Source organism: Tetrao urogallus (genome assembly GCF_951394365.1).
Source record: "Tetrao urogallus genome assembly, chromosome: 16".
NCBI lineage: Eukaryota > Metazoa > Chordata > Aves > Galliformes > Phasianidae > Tetrao > Tetrao urogallus.
This window is the reverse complement of record NC_136829.1, coordinates 8,527,869-8,546,386: the sequence shown is the minus strand read 5'-3', so window position 1 is coordinate 8,546,386 and position 18,518 is coordinate 8,527,869. Positions and strand designations below refer to the sequence as shown.

The following is an 18,518-nucleotide window of genomic DNA, read 5'->3' as shown; positions in this document are numbered from 1 at the left end:
GTGAGTTATGTCCCTTGGAGCAAAAAAGCAGAAGAGAGGCTGTCCCAAAACCAGCTCAGTCCTTCTGGAGGGCTGGCAGTCCATGTTGGTTTTGTTTGAATAAATCATAGATCTGCTGCCATCCATGTAGATGTGCATGCAGGTAGCGTGCCTGTGCCCATGAGCTCCTTTCCCAGAGAACAAGATTGGGAAAGCAGCTTGGTTGCAATTGGCTGCGCCTGAAATTGTGCAAATCTGAAAGAGCAACAGGGTAAGCATTGCTGTTCTGATTTAGCCATCAGAAACAGCATGGCTGGCTGCCTTGCTGCCTGTCATGCAAAACATTTCCGATCGCAGACCACTCCAAGCTTTTTGCTTGCTGATCCTTAAGCATTTGTAGATGCTGAATCATTCTCCCAGCACTGCTGGCTGCTCTCAGCCCGCAGAGCTGGGGGATGCACAGCAGCCCCTTGTCCTCAATGCATCAGCCTCCCACTGACTCAGCAGCAAAGTGACATTTCCAGCTACCGGTTTGTAAAGTGCTGTAAGAAATATGTTTGCGCAAGCCTCGATGTGAATATAAATCTCCACCTCGGGGGGAAAAAAATACCACCACACAAAGGTTCCTCTGTTGCACTGTAACTGAGCTGCTGCTGTGCAGGGAGGCAGCAACAGAGCTGGGAGTGAACAGGGCCGTGCTGGGATGCAGGAACTAAAAGCACCAAAAATAGAGAAGTGCACACCAGATTTCCTCCTTCCCTTAAAGCTTTCAGCAGTGTCATTCCCTCTACAGCAGGAGGTATTTTGAAGATATCCTAAGGCTGTTTCTTTTTCATGAGGCTGTCTGCCACTTTCTCTGTAGTGAAATCCCTTTAAATGGGATCTGCTCAGTGATGCCCATTTATAGTGCTGGCTTTGGGAACACAGCTTCACCCCTCCGCTCACCGCAGGAACACTCATTCCAGGCATTGCTGCACTCTTGCTTAAGTCCCGTTTGGGGGATATGAGTGGGATGGACATTTGGGTGAGTGCTTCCCAAGGTCAGGCGCACTCTGCAGGCATGGTGCGGGCAGCCACGACCCCACAGCTTGCTGATGTAGGACAGCTGCAGTGTTGGGACAAAGCTTAAGGGCAGGACTTGAAGCCATACTCATTCACATGGGAATGGTACCCTGCAAAAACTTCTGAGGCATAATATATAGGGCTGGAGGAGCTCAGGAGAATGCGTAATCTCAATTGTGGCAGCTGGAATGGATGTGGTGATTGTGACGGTGATCACTTTGACTGGCTGTGATGGTGGTTGGAGAGGATTTCATGAGGATGAGGGGTTCATGGCACAAGACCTTGGGCTGGAGCCTGCTCAGGAGAGGGGAAGAGAATCACAGAACCACTGAGGTTGGAAAAGAGCTTTAAGATCCCCCAAGACAAACCCCAGCCCACCCCCCACACCCACATCCCTCAAAGCCACGTCTCCACGGCTCTGGAACACCTCCAGAGACAGTGACCCCACCACCCCCCTGGGCAGCTGTGCCACTGAATCCCCACTCTTTTGGAGAAACAGTTGTTTCCTAATAGCCAACCTGACCCTCCCATGGCACAGCTTAAGGCCATCACCTCTCATCCTATCAGTGCTAGCTGGGAGCGCAGTCTGACCCCCCACCTCAGCCCAACCTCCTTGCAGGGAATTGTCCTGCCTGATGTCCCCTGGGCTTGGGCTCCACAGTGGGGGCTGTCACAGTGCTGACCAGGCTGCTGCAGGGCCTGACACTGATGGGTGCAGGATGTGCTGCTGTAACCATGGGCTAAGGAGAGTATTTCAGCAACGGCCTATTAGTGCTGTTTTTCAAACCATGCCCCAGTGTTTGGGCTTAGGGACTAAAGCAGCATTTTTCACTGTTTCCCTTTCATTCCCCAGATGGCACAGGCTGGCAGAGGAGAGCACCTGAGCAACGTGAGACTACAGAAGGACTACACTGTGCTCAGGATGGAAAATGTACAAAGATTCCTTGTGCTTCATCTTCGTACGAGCAGCTGCTCCAACTGGAAGGCTGCTCCTCTGGCTTCCTGCCTAAATATATTCCTGACCTGCTTATCTTTGCTTGAGCTCAGGCCATGATTTTGCAAAAACATAACACCCAGCCCACGGATGTACTTTAAATGCTGTCTCATATCAGATGCTCAGGCCAAATCCTGCAGCTCTTGCATGTAGGAAAAAAAAAACTCTCAGTGTCTTTGGTACCTCTGCTGCCCACATAATATTGGAATAAGGGCCAGAACAGGGCCTTATTCCGGCGACTCCTGGCTAAGCAGCCATGTATCCACATTCCTCAGGGCATCCATAAGATCCATCTGTTAGTCCAGGAGCAAAGTGAACTGAGTTATGCACTGGAAAATCAAAATAATGCTTTACATCCAAGAAATGATGCTGCTAGTAATGCAGAACCACCTGCTTTCACCTGGGGCTTGGCAGAAGTTAAGATTCCTGTGTGTTCCAGCTTGGAACTTGGAGCTGTGCAGACACACAGAGACAATCCCAACCCCTTTCCAAAATAGGATCCCTGTGTTCGCAGCATGCTCAGCTAAAGCAGAGCTTTCCCAGCTGCAGCAATTCCCCATCGCAGGGGAGCAGCGAAGAACAGAGATCCCCCTGCCCTGCACCCAGCCCCTGCCTTGTGAGAGCAATGCAGTGAGGCCACCCATCCCTTTTAGCAGCAGATCCATGAAATGCAGCACTGTGCCCACTGCAGCCACACACTGTGAGCCCATCAGATGCAGATGAAAGCTCCCAGCACTGCAATACTCACACCTCTGATTTCAGCTTTGAAGGCAGCAGCCCACCGAGCGATGGAGGCCACCTCCTCTGCTTCACCCCATGCTGACTCCATGGGGGCAATTTGTGTCCTACAGCTGCTTTTGCAAGGATAGATGAAGAAAAAAATTGCCTTTTTTTATGAATGTATTTGAATCTTGAGTTCTAGAGAATTGTTTACAGGAAGCCTAGTGAGGTTTCCATGCCCATTTATCCCTTGGCTTATTTGATTAGCCTGCCAGCAGGAAGGATTTTAGTTCCGCTTTATCCCAAATTATTTTTTTCACAGCTGTGATATGAGATGGTTCTGCCAAGTAATTTTGGCTCAAAATCTGACCTATATGGAATATCATAAGGTACTGAGGATGTTCTCAGGACTTTGAGGGGAGACTTTACACTGTGCTCTCTTATTATAACAGTCTTTAAATGAGTGCCTACAAGAAAAAAATTATATCTTCCATCTTATTGCTGATATTATTAAATGTTATAGATATTATGATAGAAATGCTAATGTACCATTTGTAACTGCAAGCCAAAGTAATCTCATCACACAGTCCTTAGCACCTGCTTGCATCTTTCAGGACAGTTTCAGCATCTAATTTGCTACTTAGGGCACACACATCAGTTCATGTCATTGACCATCGTTTGGGTTGCTGGTGTTTTGCTCCCAGCAAAACTCCCAGAGCACATCTGGGCAGCGCTGCACAATATCAGCAGCACACACTGACATCTTCCAGGGTTGGCACGTGGGGCACAGCCCTTAGGAGTGAGTGCTCGGAGCATCACCTGGGCCAGACGGTGTGCTTATATTATACAGCATAACCACGAGACTGGGAGCAGTGTGCCGTGCGGAGCCGTTCCCTGGAGATAACAGTTTGTGCAGCTGTGCCATCCTTGCTTGCAGGAAGGCCAAAACTGTGGCAGTGTGACACTGAGAGCAGAGATGGAGAAGTTTTAAAAAGTTGTTTTATTTAATAAAAAAAAAGCGATGCGATGAGCGGTTGTGGGGATGTGGGTGTGGAAGAGACGCAGCCAAGAGAGGAGGAGGCTGCCCGAATCGCAGCCTCGAGGGGTGCGGGGCCGTGCGTGGGGCAGCCCCCCGACCAGCGCAGCCCTGCGGCGGCGGCACGGCGGCGCTAGGACCCTGCGGCGCTCTGCCGGCCGGCGGGATGGGCGCGGCCACGCTCCGAGCCAATCAGCTCGGCGTTTCGTCCCGTTTCATTTGCATCCCGCCGGCACTCAGCCAATGAGCGAGCGAGCCGCCGGCGGCGCCGCTCTCCGAGCCGCCCCGCCCGGGCTGCCGAGGCGCTCGCGGCTCATTCGGAGAATGGCCGCGGCCGCTGCGTGCGGCTCCCCGGCCCCCCGGCCGCCCCGCGAGCAGCCGGCACCGCCTCCGCGGAAGCGGGGGGACTCTCGGCGGCGGCAGGCCGCGCTCTTCTTCCTCAACAACATCTCCCTGGACGGCCGCCCGCCTTCCTGCTCGGAGGCTGAGAAACCGCCGCCTCCCCTCGCGGGCCCGGGAGAAGCGGAGGAAGCGGTCGAACCGGCCGGAGCCCCCCCGCGTCTGCTGTCCCCCCCGCGGGCGCCCAACGGGCCCCCTCCCGCTCTGCTGCTGCCGCCGCCGCCGCCGCCCGCCGCATCCCCCGCGGGGCTGAAAGGGGACGCGGAGCCGCCCCGCGGGGGCATCGCGCTGCTGCTGGGCGGCCCCCTCTGCCCGCCCGCCCCCCCCGGACCTCCCGCGTTGCTGGGCGCCGTCAAACCGGGGGCCGCGGGGCTGCTGAGCCCCACGCAGAGCAGCGGCTTAGCGTTGGACGTGCAGCGGCAGAGGTGAGTGAGGAGAGGGCTTCCCGGCTCCTCCCTGCCTCGCGGAGCCCGGCCCCGTTGGGGCGTGGGAAGCCGAGGAGGGAGCGGAGCTTTCCCAGGGCCCTCACCCCGCCCGGTGCCCCCGGGGGATGGGGAGCGAGCGTGGGAAAGCGGCGGCCCCGGGGGAAGAGGGGGGCGTGGGACGCGGAGCCGGGGGAGCACCTGCAGGGGGCGGGCGGGGCAGCCGCGGGGCCGCGCCGATCGGGGGATGCTGCCCTCATCCCTCCGGGGGCGCCTCGCTCGGCCCCGGGGTGCGGAGTTCCCACTGTGTGGCCGGGTGGCTCCTCTCAGCCCCGCTGTGCCGGCGTTCTGCTCGGTGGAAGGCAGCTGGTCCGGCTGGGATCTCGGGGATTTGAGCTGTAAAAGAGCTCCTTTGAGGCCGTTTCTTGCATAAAGAGCTTTGTAAAGTGAGCTGACCCCCAGAGCCTGCCGATAAGGAGGACAAAACCGAAGGCGCCAATTCTCTGTGGTCCATAGAGCTGCTCTCGGGGCTCTGTCCGTGCTGATGTCCGTGCTCCAGAGCTGGGAGCTGCGGTGCAGTTAGCGGTGCTGCCTTTGGGTGCACAGCCGGGTGTGCCGCCGTGATCGCGGGAGGATGAGCAAAGCCAGAGAGCAGCAGCCCTGTGAGTAGGGGTGTGGGGTCCTCCTCCTCCAGGGCTTTAGGGTGCTGAGCTGTTCTTCTCTTGAATTCTCTTTGGTTTAATGTTGTGGATGATGATTTTGAGCTTAGCATCAGGAGCTTGAGAAGTAGAGAGATATCTGTGACGTTATTTGTTCCTTCTCTTTTCCATGCCAAGTCAGTCAGACGCTAAGAAAATACTCTTTAGTACATATTCCTTGGGTCTGCTCTTCTTCGATGTCCTTCCTGCCTCTCTTGGTATCTCATCTCGAGCTGTTGTGCTCCACCAGTGGCTCCAGTCAATCCAGCTGAAAAGAAAGATTGAATTGGGAAATGAAGGTAGAGAGAAGTGTGCAGAGATAACCAGAAAGGGCTTCTTTGTGAGCAGTGACAAAACAGGCCAATATTTCATCTTGGGGAAGAGATGGCTGCAAGAGCATAGGGCATTGCATTCAGCATTTGTCTGCTTGTGTCTCTGATCTGTGTTATGCACCATAACCTATGGGATGTGGTGGGGAGTTCGTGAGATGCTCTATGGCTGTCAGGTCCTTTAGGATGGAAACTTCCAGCAGGAGCTGGGTGTGTGCTGGCAGCACTCCTTGGAGGCATGGTTTAATCTGAATGCTTTGCTTCATTGTGCTGCTTCAGAAACTGAATGACTTAACCTCCCACTTTTGTTTCCCTTCAGGTATCTTCTGTTCATGGCATCTTAAATTACAATGCTGTGTGTGTACTGCTTCCTTACCCGCCTTGTTCTCCTCCCTTCTCCCTTTCCACCTTACTCTGTTCTTTTGTTCTGTCAAAGAACAAGTGGAACAAGGGGCATCAGAAAGGACTGAGTTAATCTAAATCATTTCAAAGTGGGAGTGGGAGTCTGAGCAGCAGTGGTAGCAGCAGTGCTTTGGACTAACTCTGCTTGGAAGCATTGATTGGATGCTGTATTGCTGACATAGGTGTGATCAAATCAGTTCTCTGTGTGCAATAGAAGTGCTCGATCAGGTTTTCCTGCTGGTGATGGCTAATGCAGTGTTTTGTCCTGCTGTCAGCTCTGCAGCTGCTTTCATTTTAAGAAACACTTATTAAAAAGAAGAAAAGCACAAATCCTGTGCTAATACACATTTTTTGGAGACGAATGAAACATAAAGCTGAAAAGCTTTAGCTGTAATTTCTAAACCTTCTGTACAATAGCCTGGGCAGGCATGGTGCTGTTAAGGAAGCAGCAGTACTGATTGGAGGCTGTGAGCTGCGACCTCTGAGCTGTAGCCATGGGCTGCTGTGCTGCTCAGGGCTGAACACAAACACCTCCTGTGCCTGGGCTGTATTTAAAGCTCAGCTGAGGTGTTATGGCTGCACTCTGCTCCCCAGCAGCATTGCTTCAGCAGACTTCTCCCACGCTGTGCCCACAGGTGAATGCATGTGGCCAATAGCAAATGCCTGACAACTCATAGCTGTCTCTGTTATCGATTGCCTGTCCGTTCCCAGCCAGGTACATCCATCAGTCAGCAGCAAGGGGTGTGCCTGGCAGCTGTAATTCTTGACTCTGAAGCCTACAGGATCTCAGCGTGCTGCTTTAAAGCATAGTTTGTTTGGTTTGCAGTCTGGAGTACTTCCCTACATTCCCTTCCTTCTGTCCCCCCTCCACTGGTGCCTCCCATTTGAGCCATAGCACCTGGGTTTTGCAAAGCCCACTCTGAACGGAGCCATACACTGGATTCTGTGTGCACATGAGGGTGAATACTGATGTCTGAGATTCTCAGTGCTTGTATAGCTTTGCTGAGTACAGAAGTCTGCTGCAGTTTAATCACAAGACAGTGCTTTTCCTTTGGATTTGGGTATGGCTTGCTAGGCCTTTTGTTTCAGGAAAAAAAAGAGAAGGAACATTACTTTCACAAATTCTGTATTGTGATGTGCACGCAAGCCATGAAACTTGAGTTTTTCAATGAGGTATTGTTGATAAGGCAGGTGGGTGGTACTAGCAGGGCTGCAGCTGAGTTCTTTGGATACAGAGCTATTAAACTCTTAACCTTTGGTTTATAGATACCATGTATACAGTTTACTGTTTCAACCTGTAAAGATGATGTTACGTGAAGAGCTCTTTGCTTATCTTGGAAGTGCAAGGGAAGGGAAAGAGTCTCCCAAGGCAGTGCCCAGATTTGTGGGAAGCACTGAGATTGTAACACAAGAAGCTTCTGCAGGAGCTGGAGCACCTTGGCTGGAAGCAGCTGCCTTCTGGGAGCGCTGCCCTTGGGTTGCTTGTTGGGTTTTTCCTTTAACTTGGGAGTTTTATTGTGCCAAAGGCTCTTATTTTAGCAAGGCACATGATGAGATGTATCATCTCTCAGGGAAGTACTTGAATATTTCCATAATGTATAATGTCCTCAGTGACGTCTCTTGCATTTCACATGTTTGTTTTGGTCAGCATTTTGGTCATCTTAGCAAACAGAGCATGAAGCACAAGGGGGGACCACACTGGTCCAGCTGGAGATACCCACAGGACATGGCAGAGCCCTGGGGAACAGCATCCTGGCCAGCACCTCCTGCTGGCTTTGAGAGCAGCAGCCCCACAGGGCTCTCCAGAGGTGTAAATGTGCTTTAGGAGCAGTGGGCTCTGGGCACTGCAGCCTTACATCTGCCTGCCTGCCTTGGGGCTCTGTTGCAACAGACTGCTTTCGTAATTCTTGCTGGAAGGCATCGTTTCTCCTTGGATTGTCGAAACACCCTTAGCACCAGAGCAATGCGATATATGGGCACTGCTCCTGATTAGCATTAGGTCTTAATCTTATGTGATTGTGAACCAGCAGTGAGGCAGCAGCTACTGTGACGAAGATCTACAGTCAGTTATTTCCTTGTTAGTACTTAAAATCTTACAGGCTGAGTAAGCTCCCTATTTGATCTGCCTCCACCTCCAGTCCTGCTGCAGTTTCTTGTCTCCTTCTTGTTTGCCCTATGTGCTGCATGCTCCATTCCCTGCATGGGGCTTTGCTGCTCTGTGAGGAGTGCAGGGTTTGCTTGTGAGTTTGGGACCAGCAGAAAAGCCCTGCAGCCCTTCAGTTTCACAAACAAACCTTGAATAAGAGCACAAAGGTCAAAAATTTGGGGCCTCTTTTCTAACCCTGAGGTATGCCACATAGCCCCACTCCATGCTTTGGAGTGTACTTTGTGTACTCGAAATCATGTATTGCACCAAATTTGTGGTGATGACAGTGGTTTGAATGCAGTTTACTATCAGTGTGGTCTAATTTCTATGTAGTTACTGCAGAGGTGTTGCTGCCAGTGAGCTGTGCTCAATCTGCTTTGGAGGAGCAGCAAATGCTTGAGTCACTGACAGCAATGAAGCATGGGGTATGGGAATAGGGGAATTCTCACACACACACACACACTACAGTGCAAGCTTGGAAGCAGGCAAGTGTCTTCCAGGCTGTCTACGTAGTAGCAGTTGAGAAAAATTAAGCTTAAAGGTGGGATCAGATTCCTGTAATCCTCTGATGGCAGTGCTGTTACCCAGCCACAGCAGCACAGTTCATCGTGGGTTGTTGGCTCACCCGTGAGGAAGGGAAAGCCACACTGTGATTGTGCATGGTGTGCCCTGACAAAGCAGATCTGACAGGTGTGTCTCCCTACTACAGGCAAGGTTTGGGATCTATGGGCTCCTTGAGCAGATCACCTTTGGCAGTTGTCAGTAAGCCTGCACGAACCAGTAACTGATTTTTGTCATCATTATGTCAATAATTCAGTCTCTTGACAGCTGTGATTACACTAAGGTATGTGGAACACCTTACAAGGGGGCAGCCATACAAGTAACTTTGGAGAGAGAAATAAGAAACCAAATTCTATTAGCCCTAATTTCACGCAGTAATTAAAAATTCTTGACCTCCTCTGTTCTGTTCATCTATTAGCAGTGTGCGTTGTGAAGCAGCAGCGGAGGATCTGAGCCCACCTGCTGATTTTAGCCAAGTGCCCTTGGGTGTGTGTGTGCACCATAGCATCCTGCCCCCTGGAGAAGGGCGAGGGATGCAGCTCATAGTGTTATGGGATGGAAGGACCCAGATATTATTGAGAAAAAATGTAGGCTGGGTGTGAGTCATTCTTCTTCCTATTCTTATGCCTTTCTTTTTTCTTTTTCTTTGATCATTGGTTTGCTTCCTCTCTTATGGTCTCCTGGGTGTCTGCATGTGGCCAGGCCTGTGGGTGGGTTGGGGGGCCCTGCCCTGAGCCCCCTGAAAGGCCACTGCTCTCCAGTCAGAGGCAGTGACTTGCACAGCTTTTTCCTTTCAGTTTGTAGGAGACTGAGGGATTACCGGTGCTATACATAGAGTGCTCTGAGCTGTGTCCTGTCCTGCTGGGAACACTTAAGAGCTGGGTTAACCTCTGGCCCAGGATCCAAGCGCTGTTTCTGTTTGTTACTTCCCTGTTGATACGAATGTGAGGCTGAAAGAACTGAGAAGTGGGGTTCTTTCAGTGGGAAATCTATCGGAAGGGTAATTAGGGCTGGCTGCTGACTCCCAGGGTGGGAGTGAAAATGAAACTGAGCACACGTGGTTGGGTTTTATCTGTTCTGAAGGTGTCTGGTTGGTGCCTGGTCAGCTCAGAGCAGTGCTGTTGGATTCTGTGTGCACACAGATAACGAGGCCAGGCTTAACCCAGGGTTCCTCATCTTGACCCTTATCTCTGGGCACATGCTCTGTGTGGTGCAGTCCTGGGTGGGTCCTTCTTTATTGACTCAAAACAGTGAGAAAGCACCAAAGGGAGGCCTTGATGGGGGCTGGATGGACAGACAGACACAAACCAACCCTCTGTAGCTTGTCCAGGAGCAAGCTGTGTTGGCTCTCAGGTGGTTTGAACTTCCCTTAGGGTCCTGCTGACATTACAGCCTCCTACAGAGAACTTACCAAAGTTTTAATACTGGCTGCTTTGATTTCTAATTGCCAGGTAGATTGTCAGTGAGGTAAGATAACCAAGTTATGATTTTGGCTTTCTGCTGTTGTATTGAGGTCACATTTGGCAGCAGGTGCTCTGTGTAAATGACTTCAAGTCTTTTGAACTCAGCAGATCAGAACAAGGGGTGTTATCTTGGGTGACTGCTTAGCACAGGGTGCATGACTCTGCTGTTCTTCATTGGGCAGGAGCAGGGCTGCTGCATGACTGTGCTTCCTGTAAGTATGAACTGACTGTGTGAGAAGAGCACTGAAACTAAGACAGGTTGCAAGCTAAGTGCGGACAACTCAAAAAAAGCCTTAGTTTGCAGCATACTGCACTGTGTAATAAAGAAGGGCTGCTGTTATCACCACTCCAACAAGGCTTTGGTGCTGCAAAACGTTTGCTTGAGCATGCAGTGTGCTCTGAACCAGTGAGACCTCTGAGATTGGAGGAGAGCATCCTGCTTTGCCTGGTGCGTTGAATTTCTCCGGGCTGACAGCTTCACATGAGGACAGAAAATCTCAGCTGAAGTGCAGCTAAAAATGAAGTTTCCTGTTGGCACAGCAGGGATGAGTCACTGTGGCTCTGAGCAAAGGGGCGAGATCCTTTCACTGCAATAGCACTCGATGAGATGTGCTCTCGCAGCGCCATGGGATCAGGTGCTTTGTGCTCTCATCCCTGTTGTCATTGGCTTTGGGTTTGCTTTTCCTGGTTGGAATTTTGGGTGGTCCTGTGTGGAGCCAGGAGTTGGACTCCTGGTCTTTGGGGTCCTTCCAGCTCAGGATCTGTGGTTCCATGACAGCAGTGGAGTCACTGAGAGCTGTGTTCGTGCCATAACATTTGAGATAGAAAACATTTTCATTAAATGTGTAGGCCTGTTGGTTTTTTTTTTTTTTGAATTACAGGATAAATGCCAAAGTAGATTAAAGCACATGTATATGAAAGCATTGAACTTTACAGGAAAGCTTTCACTGGCTAGCAAAAATATTTTAAAACTGAAGCCTGGATGAAAGGTGTTTGGATGCTTATGTCATTTATAAAGAGGAACAAGATCATATTCACATCCATAATGTCACTGGGTCTCCTGTGTAGCAACAAAGCTGTGCGTTTGGGTTGCTTATCCAACTTTGCTGTAAAAACTCATCCATAGCTGATAACAATTAAGAAATCTCATGTTGTCTGCCCTCCTTGCCCATAGCTCCCCACACCTACCTCAGGTGCATGCTTTTGGTCTAGGGCTGGATGTTAACTTTGAAGCTTTAGGCCTTGGTTAATCCAGCATCCTACATGTCTGTCCTGTAAGTTTCTCCCAGGTTGGCTTCCATGGTGATTTTTTTTGTCTGTCAGTTGAGTTATGGTGTCGCTTTGTCACTGTCACTGGAATACACGTGGTTTGTGCTAAAAGCACAGCACAATGCATGCTTAGAGTGGAAAACATAGAGTTTGACAGTTGTGGTGTTGGTTGTGGTGCTTTGGTGATGTTGTTTGAATCCAAGGACCTTGTTCCTATAGAAATTGAAGCCAGTTTCTTTGTAGAACTCTGTCAATAAACTTAACTGTCACACTAACTCACAAGGTTCCTACTGTTAGTCTCTTTGTATCTTCCATCTGGGGATTTCAGATGGACCCCGAGTACTCTGCTTCCTCTAACAGCCCTCCCTGCTGTTCTTGAGAGCTCTGTCCGTGTTACTGAGCTCACGTCCCAGACTCATGGTCTGCTACTGGAGCAGCACTGTGTTCTGGGGCAGGAGTAGAGCTACAGATGTTCTGTCATCATAGAGATGTGTGTGTTGATGTGTTTTGGTAGGCTTATATAAAATGCCTTGGTATGTGTAGGGAACTTTTTGTAATATTTCTGATAAGACTTCAAATGTGTTTCTGGAAACTTTTTAGGTGTTTAGCTTAGAGGTAGGTGTTCCTTTGTGTTGAGTGGTCTTGTTAACGAAGCCAATATAAATATGTACCCAAAGACTTCAAAGTTCCTAGCAGGGAAAGCAAGTTCTTGGCCTTTTTAGGAATGTGGAACTCGTTGGAAGAGCGCTTACCTACAAAACAAATCCAAGAAAAGCTGCCATTTGTCCTAAGAGCTCATACATCTGTTGCAGTTCATAAACTCAGGCCATGAACTAATATTGTTCACTCTTCGTGGTGTTGTACATTTTACAGAAGGCGTTTTATCTCCCAGCGCTGCTCTCTAGACTTTTTAGAAGACATAGTGGAATATGCCAGTGTACAAAGGTACTTTTTTCAAAAGCAGCATTAACCTTGACTCGTTGCATGCAGTCCTCTCCTCCCTCCACCCTCTTCCACGCCAGTATCTGAGGTCCTGCATGCTAGTGCTGCCATCTGATCATAAATCTGGCACGGTTTTTCCTTTTTTTTGTGTCGTTTTTCAGAGCACTTAAGTGTTTGGGTTTTGTCTTATAATTGCAGAACGAAGCATATCTCTGGGTCTCCGAGGCACAAAAACTTGAAGAAGATGCACTTCATCAAGAACATGAGGCAGTATGACACGAAGAACAGCAGGTAACAGCTGGAGATCAGCTGTACCCTCGTACTTGTGTGAAATGGGATGTGCCCATAAACAAGTTCTAGTTGTGGTTAGCTGGTTAACGTCAGTGGGAATAATGCACTGTCTCTGTAGTCTTCCTAATTTTAAACATGTTTTATGTCAATGGCAGTGGGTATTTGTATCTGCTACATCTGCAGCAATCTGCTGATGGTTCTGCCACTCCATGAGGAGAAAGGGAGGAGATTAAGCCATTCTGCCCTAACACTGTCCTCCTTTCTAGCACAAAGAAGAGTCCCTTGTTTGTGTTTCATAGAAAGCTGCTTTGTAACTTCTGGACCATAATTCTTACCCTGATCTTCTCCTATCTGTTTACAGGATTGTATTAATCTGTGCTAAACGAACACTGTGTGTGGCTTTTTCTATCCTACCTTATGGGGAGAGTTTACGTATCAGGTGAGTTGCCTTTAACTGTGCTACTGTTTGTGAAAGGTTTTAAGTGAGTACATCTGCTATAGGTCTGCAGCTTTCTTTACTGGGAAGCCTTCAAGGTTCTATAGTGAAGCTATAAATGAGGTTTGAGATGCTCTTCTATTTTTTTTCACCTCTCTGAAGCTGTGAATGTCACTGTCCACAGTCTAGGCCAAATAGAAGCAGTTAAGCCTGACTGATACTCTTTTAACAGCTGTACTCCATTTTTTTGCATGGAACTGTAAATAGGATCAAATATGAGAAACAAGTCCTGCTAATTAGATTTCCACACAGCTTTGCTCAGGTTCTCGTGAACTGTTGGTTCTGTGAAGGTCTGACCTACAAGTACACTATAGAAAATCATTTTATTTTAATCCACTTCTGCCAAAACAATTGTGTTGTCACTTCTGTCCTGTACGTAACATACGGCAGAAGGAAACGGATGTTTAGTGGTGGGAATTGTATTGTATTCAAATACACTTGCTGTAAAAATAGTTGATGGGAAAACATTTTCCCATTGAATGGAAAAGCAGCAAGGTTGCTGGTGTTATTTTAGGGCACTTGTGAGCTCAGTGTTATTCTGCTTGTGTGGAAGCTGGCAATGCAGTTATTCAACTGAATACTGGAATATAGGTGACAATGCTGCATGCTGCCATCACTGAAGCAGAGTTCTGGTGGCAGCCCTAATTCCTAGTGTGAGCTTGTGTGCTCAGTGGCTGGAAAACGGCAACTGAAAGGCCAGCTTCTCTTCCTGGAAAACTAGTCATATAAATCATGCTTGCTGCTGAGTGAGCATTTCTGTCTTACCAATGGTTTGTCTTAGGCAGAAGGACTGTACCTAAAAATAGTAGTGCCCCTTTTTTGATGGGCACGTTGCTGCAGATTTGACTTTTAGAATGAGATGAAGCGCAGTTCTTGATTTAATGAACATCTCCATGTTTTGAAAAGAGTAGTGAAAAATTAGCGCTGACTTGGAGATGAGGTTGGTGGACAGTCCAGTTCATGCATAGTGAGCTCTGACCCTGTGGTGCTGGTGGAGGCACAGGGCAGGCCCTGGGATTCACCTTAAAGGCAGCTGAGTTCATGCTGTGTTTTCCAACAGCGCGTTTTCTTGTCTGCATTTAGTGATCTGAAGATGGATGGACAGAAGCAGCGCCATCCTTCTGGGGGCGTTTCAGTCTCCACTGAGATGGTCCTTGGAATGGAAGGAGTAGAGCTGGGGGCGGATGGCAAGGTAAGAAAATCCTTTTTTCTCCTGGTCTGTAATGCTGATGCCTGGTGTGGGGTGATGGGTGGTCAGCTGGCTGCTTTCACCTCTGTGACTGTTTGATCCAGGGGCAAATCACTTGCTTTATGTAGCACTTCTATAAACTGCGAACTGTAACTTATCAGAGCACTGGAAGTCTGCTTAGATCCTTAAAGTTTTGAATGTTTGATTTGTGATAGTGCTTCTGAGGAGGCTGTCAGTCTCTGGTCATTTCTGCCTCTGTTTCTGGAGAATTGTCTTCACTGTCATCTCAGACATTATGTGAATAACTTTTTTAATATAAGTTTTTTTTAAAGGATGAAATGCATACCTCTTCAGTTATATTTGTATATTGCCAGAATTTTATTGATGCAATTCTCCCCTTTTCCTACATCCTCAACAACTCTTTCATACTGAAGACCACAAAAGCAAAGTATTCTCAAGTACAGGCTTTTCCTCCCGTCCCCCAATTTCAAGGTCCTCACTCTCACTGCGGTTCTCTGGGTTGTAGGATCCTGTATGTCTGGAAATAAGCTTCCAGTATTCTTTTTTTTCCCCCATAACTACTACAACTTTCTTTTCTTGAAGGTTGTGTCCTATGCAAAATTCCTGTACCCAACCAATGCCTTGGTTGTTCGCAAGGCTGACAGCCATAGTGCTGTCCCTTCCTGCAGAGCTGGTGCTTCACGGAGTCTTCCTGGGTCGAGATATAAACCTGTGACTGCAAAAATGATACCAGCAGGAACAGAGATTGGTAAGGATGGCTGCCAGCGTGCTCACTGCTTCTGCACAGAGCAGAAAGGTGGGAAAGGACTGTTAGTCTGAAACAATTGCAAGTGGTGAAGTGTTTGGAAGGAGACCGCTTAGAGCTGAGCAGGGGAGGTTTGTTAGTGAAGTATAAAGGACGAGCCTTAGGACTGAGAGACTTGTATGCATTCCTTGCATCCTCTGTATACCTGGCATAGCTGGTGCAATTCAAGGACTGCAAAGCATTTCCTTGGCAATGTGAAGCTTAATATTGCTCAGCAAGAAACATCTGGTGTGCATGGGTACAGATGGCCTTCCTTGCCTTCTAGCAGCGTAACAATGCACAAATCAAAGGTTTATGTTAAACTGTGTAAAAGAGCAAACCTGACAATGCTATCATCTGCTAGATTTGAGCAGCAAACCACGTTTGTGCAGTTCTCTGTGCATACTTGTGGAAGACAAACTGTTAGTTTGCACTGTCTAAAATGGTGTTGGGCATATGTTGGAGACAGCTTGTTTGCTTTGTATATCTATTGCCTGACACATACAGAATGCAAATGGATGACCCTAGCTGCAGCTTGCCTGTCTGTAGGGTTTGTGAAGACTTCTAGTGTTTGCTGTTTGAACGCTGTATTAAAAAGGAAACAGGAAATTTGAAGCTCTGTGGCTCAATGTTGTGCTTTCCTCATTCCTTCAGGAAACGAAGCTGGGGAAGTGGCAGAGTATGATCCTAATCTTCTGGATGATCCTCAGTGGCCCTGTGGAAAACATAAACGGGTTCTCATCTTTGCCTCTTACATGGTGAGTGGTTGTGTACCTGAGCAGAGAGAGTGCCTGAGAGATCCTCCTGTAAACAACTTCCCTGGGGAGAAAAAATCCTTGAGGAAGCAGTTGTGGCTTTTTAAGAGCTGACTGGGAGATGCACAAGTGGTTGAGTTCGTATGCTGAGCTTGTCAAGGACCAACTTGTCATATCTCCGTGTTGGCATTTATTTATGGTAACTGCTTACTCGTTTGGTTTTTTTTTCTGTGGCTGAGACTCAATCTGGGCTATTACCTAGATATTAGAGAATTATAAAATAAAACTTGTTTTTGCCTTTGTATTAAAGTGCCCTTGACAGGCTTGCTCAGCTGTCAGTGCTGTTCACAGGACAAATAATTTTTCTTCCTGTGTTTCAGACAACAGTCATAGAATACGTGAAACCCTCAGACCTTAAAAAGGATATGAATGAAACCTTCAGAGAGAAGTTTCCTCATATCAAGCTGACACTGAGCAAAATTAGGAGGTAAGGAACAAGCAGTGATTGAGATCATCATCTACACAGTGCAAGGCTGCTTTTATCTGTCACTTGTATAGAGCAAATACTAGATCTATTTATAGTATATATGATTAAATGCTAATCTCTTGTTGCTGGTTGAGCTGGCTGTAGGATGACAGGAATGCTTAGGTTGCTGGGAAGGAGTAACAGTTGGTTTTCGTCTTTCAGCCTAGATGAGTTTTGCTTCATCAACACTAATAGCCAATTAACAGTGAAGTAATATCAGCTTTGAAACAAATACTTGTAACTTGGTTGATTGGTTTTCATGCAGTCCTGCTCTTATCCAGCTCGACTCTCTGGCTGTTTTCACCTTTCAATTACAAGATTTGCTGATGAATGCAGTCTCAACAGTATTCTAGAATAAAAAAAAAAACCACTCTGTTCTGGGAACACTTGGTAAAGTATTTTTTGAAGACACAGAATTCCTGACCATCCAGGAAATGTCTGACTGTTCACCAACGAGGTGTACTGTTATGCCTTCTGAGAGCTGTAATCCTGCTGGTATTACACCAGTTAATGCAATTAGGGCCTTCTGAAATAGCCAGCTTAGAACATGATACTGCTGAATCACTAGCACTGCAGTTCCCAGCTGAGGACAGGGTTTGCTCATTCAAAGTCTGGCAGTGTCCTGTATGCTCCTCTTTGTAGTTGTTTCAAGCAGGGATTTTTGCAGAGAGCTCTGTAGCATGTTGATAGCAGTGAGAGGGAGCATCCTGCATAACGTTCACCTTCATGCAGAAGTGAAGGGCCATCTGCTGTGGGGGGGATGAAGCAGTTTGCCTTCCCCCTCAGACCTGATTCTTCTCTGAGGTGTGTGGGAGACAGGCCTCTCTGTGCACAGCATTGATGTGATGGTGTGTAGGTCAGGGCAGTTGGGTCTTATGAATCATGAACCTGTTTGGGACCTCAGAGGGATCCATGCAGCAACAGCCTGTGCTTCAGTGAGGGAGCTGAACTCATAGTGTTCATGGTCAGATAAGGAACTGTGCTTCCACAGTCAGCCCGGTGAAATCAGTTCATGGATCAGCTCCAGCTTGCTGCCAACTGGGCTGCTCCAGTCTGGGGTAATACCAGCCCTGGTTTTCCAAATGAGAGTCTTGAATGTGTGCTCTTCTGAGTTTCCACAGTGAAACTCACACTGTTGGTGTGCACGCACTGAAGTGTACCTACAGCATTTTCTAAAAGCTGTTTGTCTCAGAGGGTGTTTTTTCTTTTTTCCTCCCTGTTCTTAGTTTGAAGAGAGAGATGCGGAATCTGAGTGAAGAATGCAATCTGGAGCCAGTTACTGTGTCCATGGCTTATGTGTACTTTGAGAAGCTTGTTCTCCAAGGCAAACTCAACAAACAGAACCGCAAACTGTGTGCTGGTGCTTGCGTTCTGCTTGCAGCCAAGATCAGCAGTGATCTCAGGAAACATGAAGTTAAACATCTTATAGATGTAAGTACTATGAGGCATGTTTTGGGTGGGGTCAAAACCTTCCTTTTCCATAGAACAAAGCAAAGATAAAAAGAAACAAGAATTTCAGCACTGCATGTTGCATTCAAGACTGACTTTCAGTTAGTTTCAAGCTTCATCCAGGGCTCTTCCTTCTGGATGCTTTCTCTAATTTATGAAAAGCTGACTGATACAGTAAATGTCCTACTGATCTTACAGTGAGGTTTTTTTGTGTTCAGTGGTTGCCTGGAAAACAGTAACTGTTGTGTGGGTGTGACAGCTGTGCTGATCTACATGTTTGATCTGTGGCAGTACTTCTCTCTGGTCTTGCATCACTTATTCCTCTTTTGTGTTGACTTGATCTGAAAGTGCACTGAGAAATTCTGGATAACTGATTGTTTCTCTCCCTCTGCTTTTTTTTTTTTTTTTTTTTTTAATTTCTTACTATCATAGAAACTAGAAGAGAGATTCAGATTCAACAGAAGAGATCTTATTGGTTTTGAATTCACTGTCCTTGTAGCTTTGGAACTGGCTCTCTATCTTCCTGAAAACCAAGTGTTACCTCACTACAGACGGCTCACACAACAATCTTAACCAAAGCTCCAC

General features: G+C 48.0%; 1 protein-coding gene across 1 annotated transcript; it reads left to right on the top strand.

Moving 5' to 3' along the window:
• Window positions 1-4,115: 4,115 nt before the first annotated feature.
• Window positions 4,116-18,506, top strand: CABLES2 (Cdk5 and Abl enzyme substrate 2; the record flags this gene model as incomplete). Its single annotated transcript, XM_079543190.1, has 10 exons — window positions 4,116-4,615; window positions 12,354-12,425; window positions 12,621-12,713; window positions 13,075-13,152; window positions 14,293-14,401; window positions 15,002-15,167; window positions 15,858-15,961; window positions 16,339-16,445; window positions 17,711-17,915; window positions 18,366-18,506. The coding sequence occupies 10 exons, from the start codon at window positions 4,116-4,118 to the stop codon at window positions 18,504-18,506; spliced, it is 1,575 nt and encodes a 524-aa protein (XP_079399316.1).
• Between the last annotated feature and the right edge of the window lie 12 nt (window positions 18,507-18,518).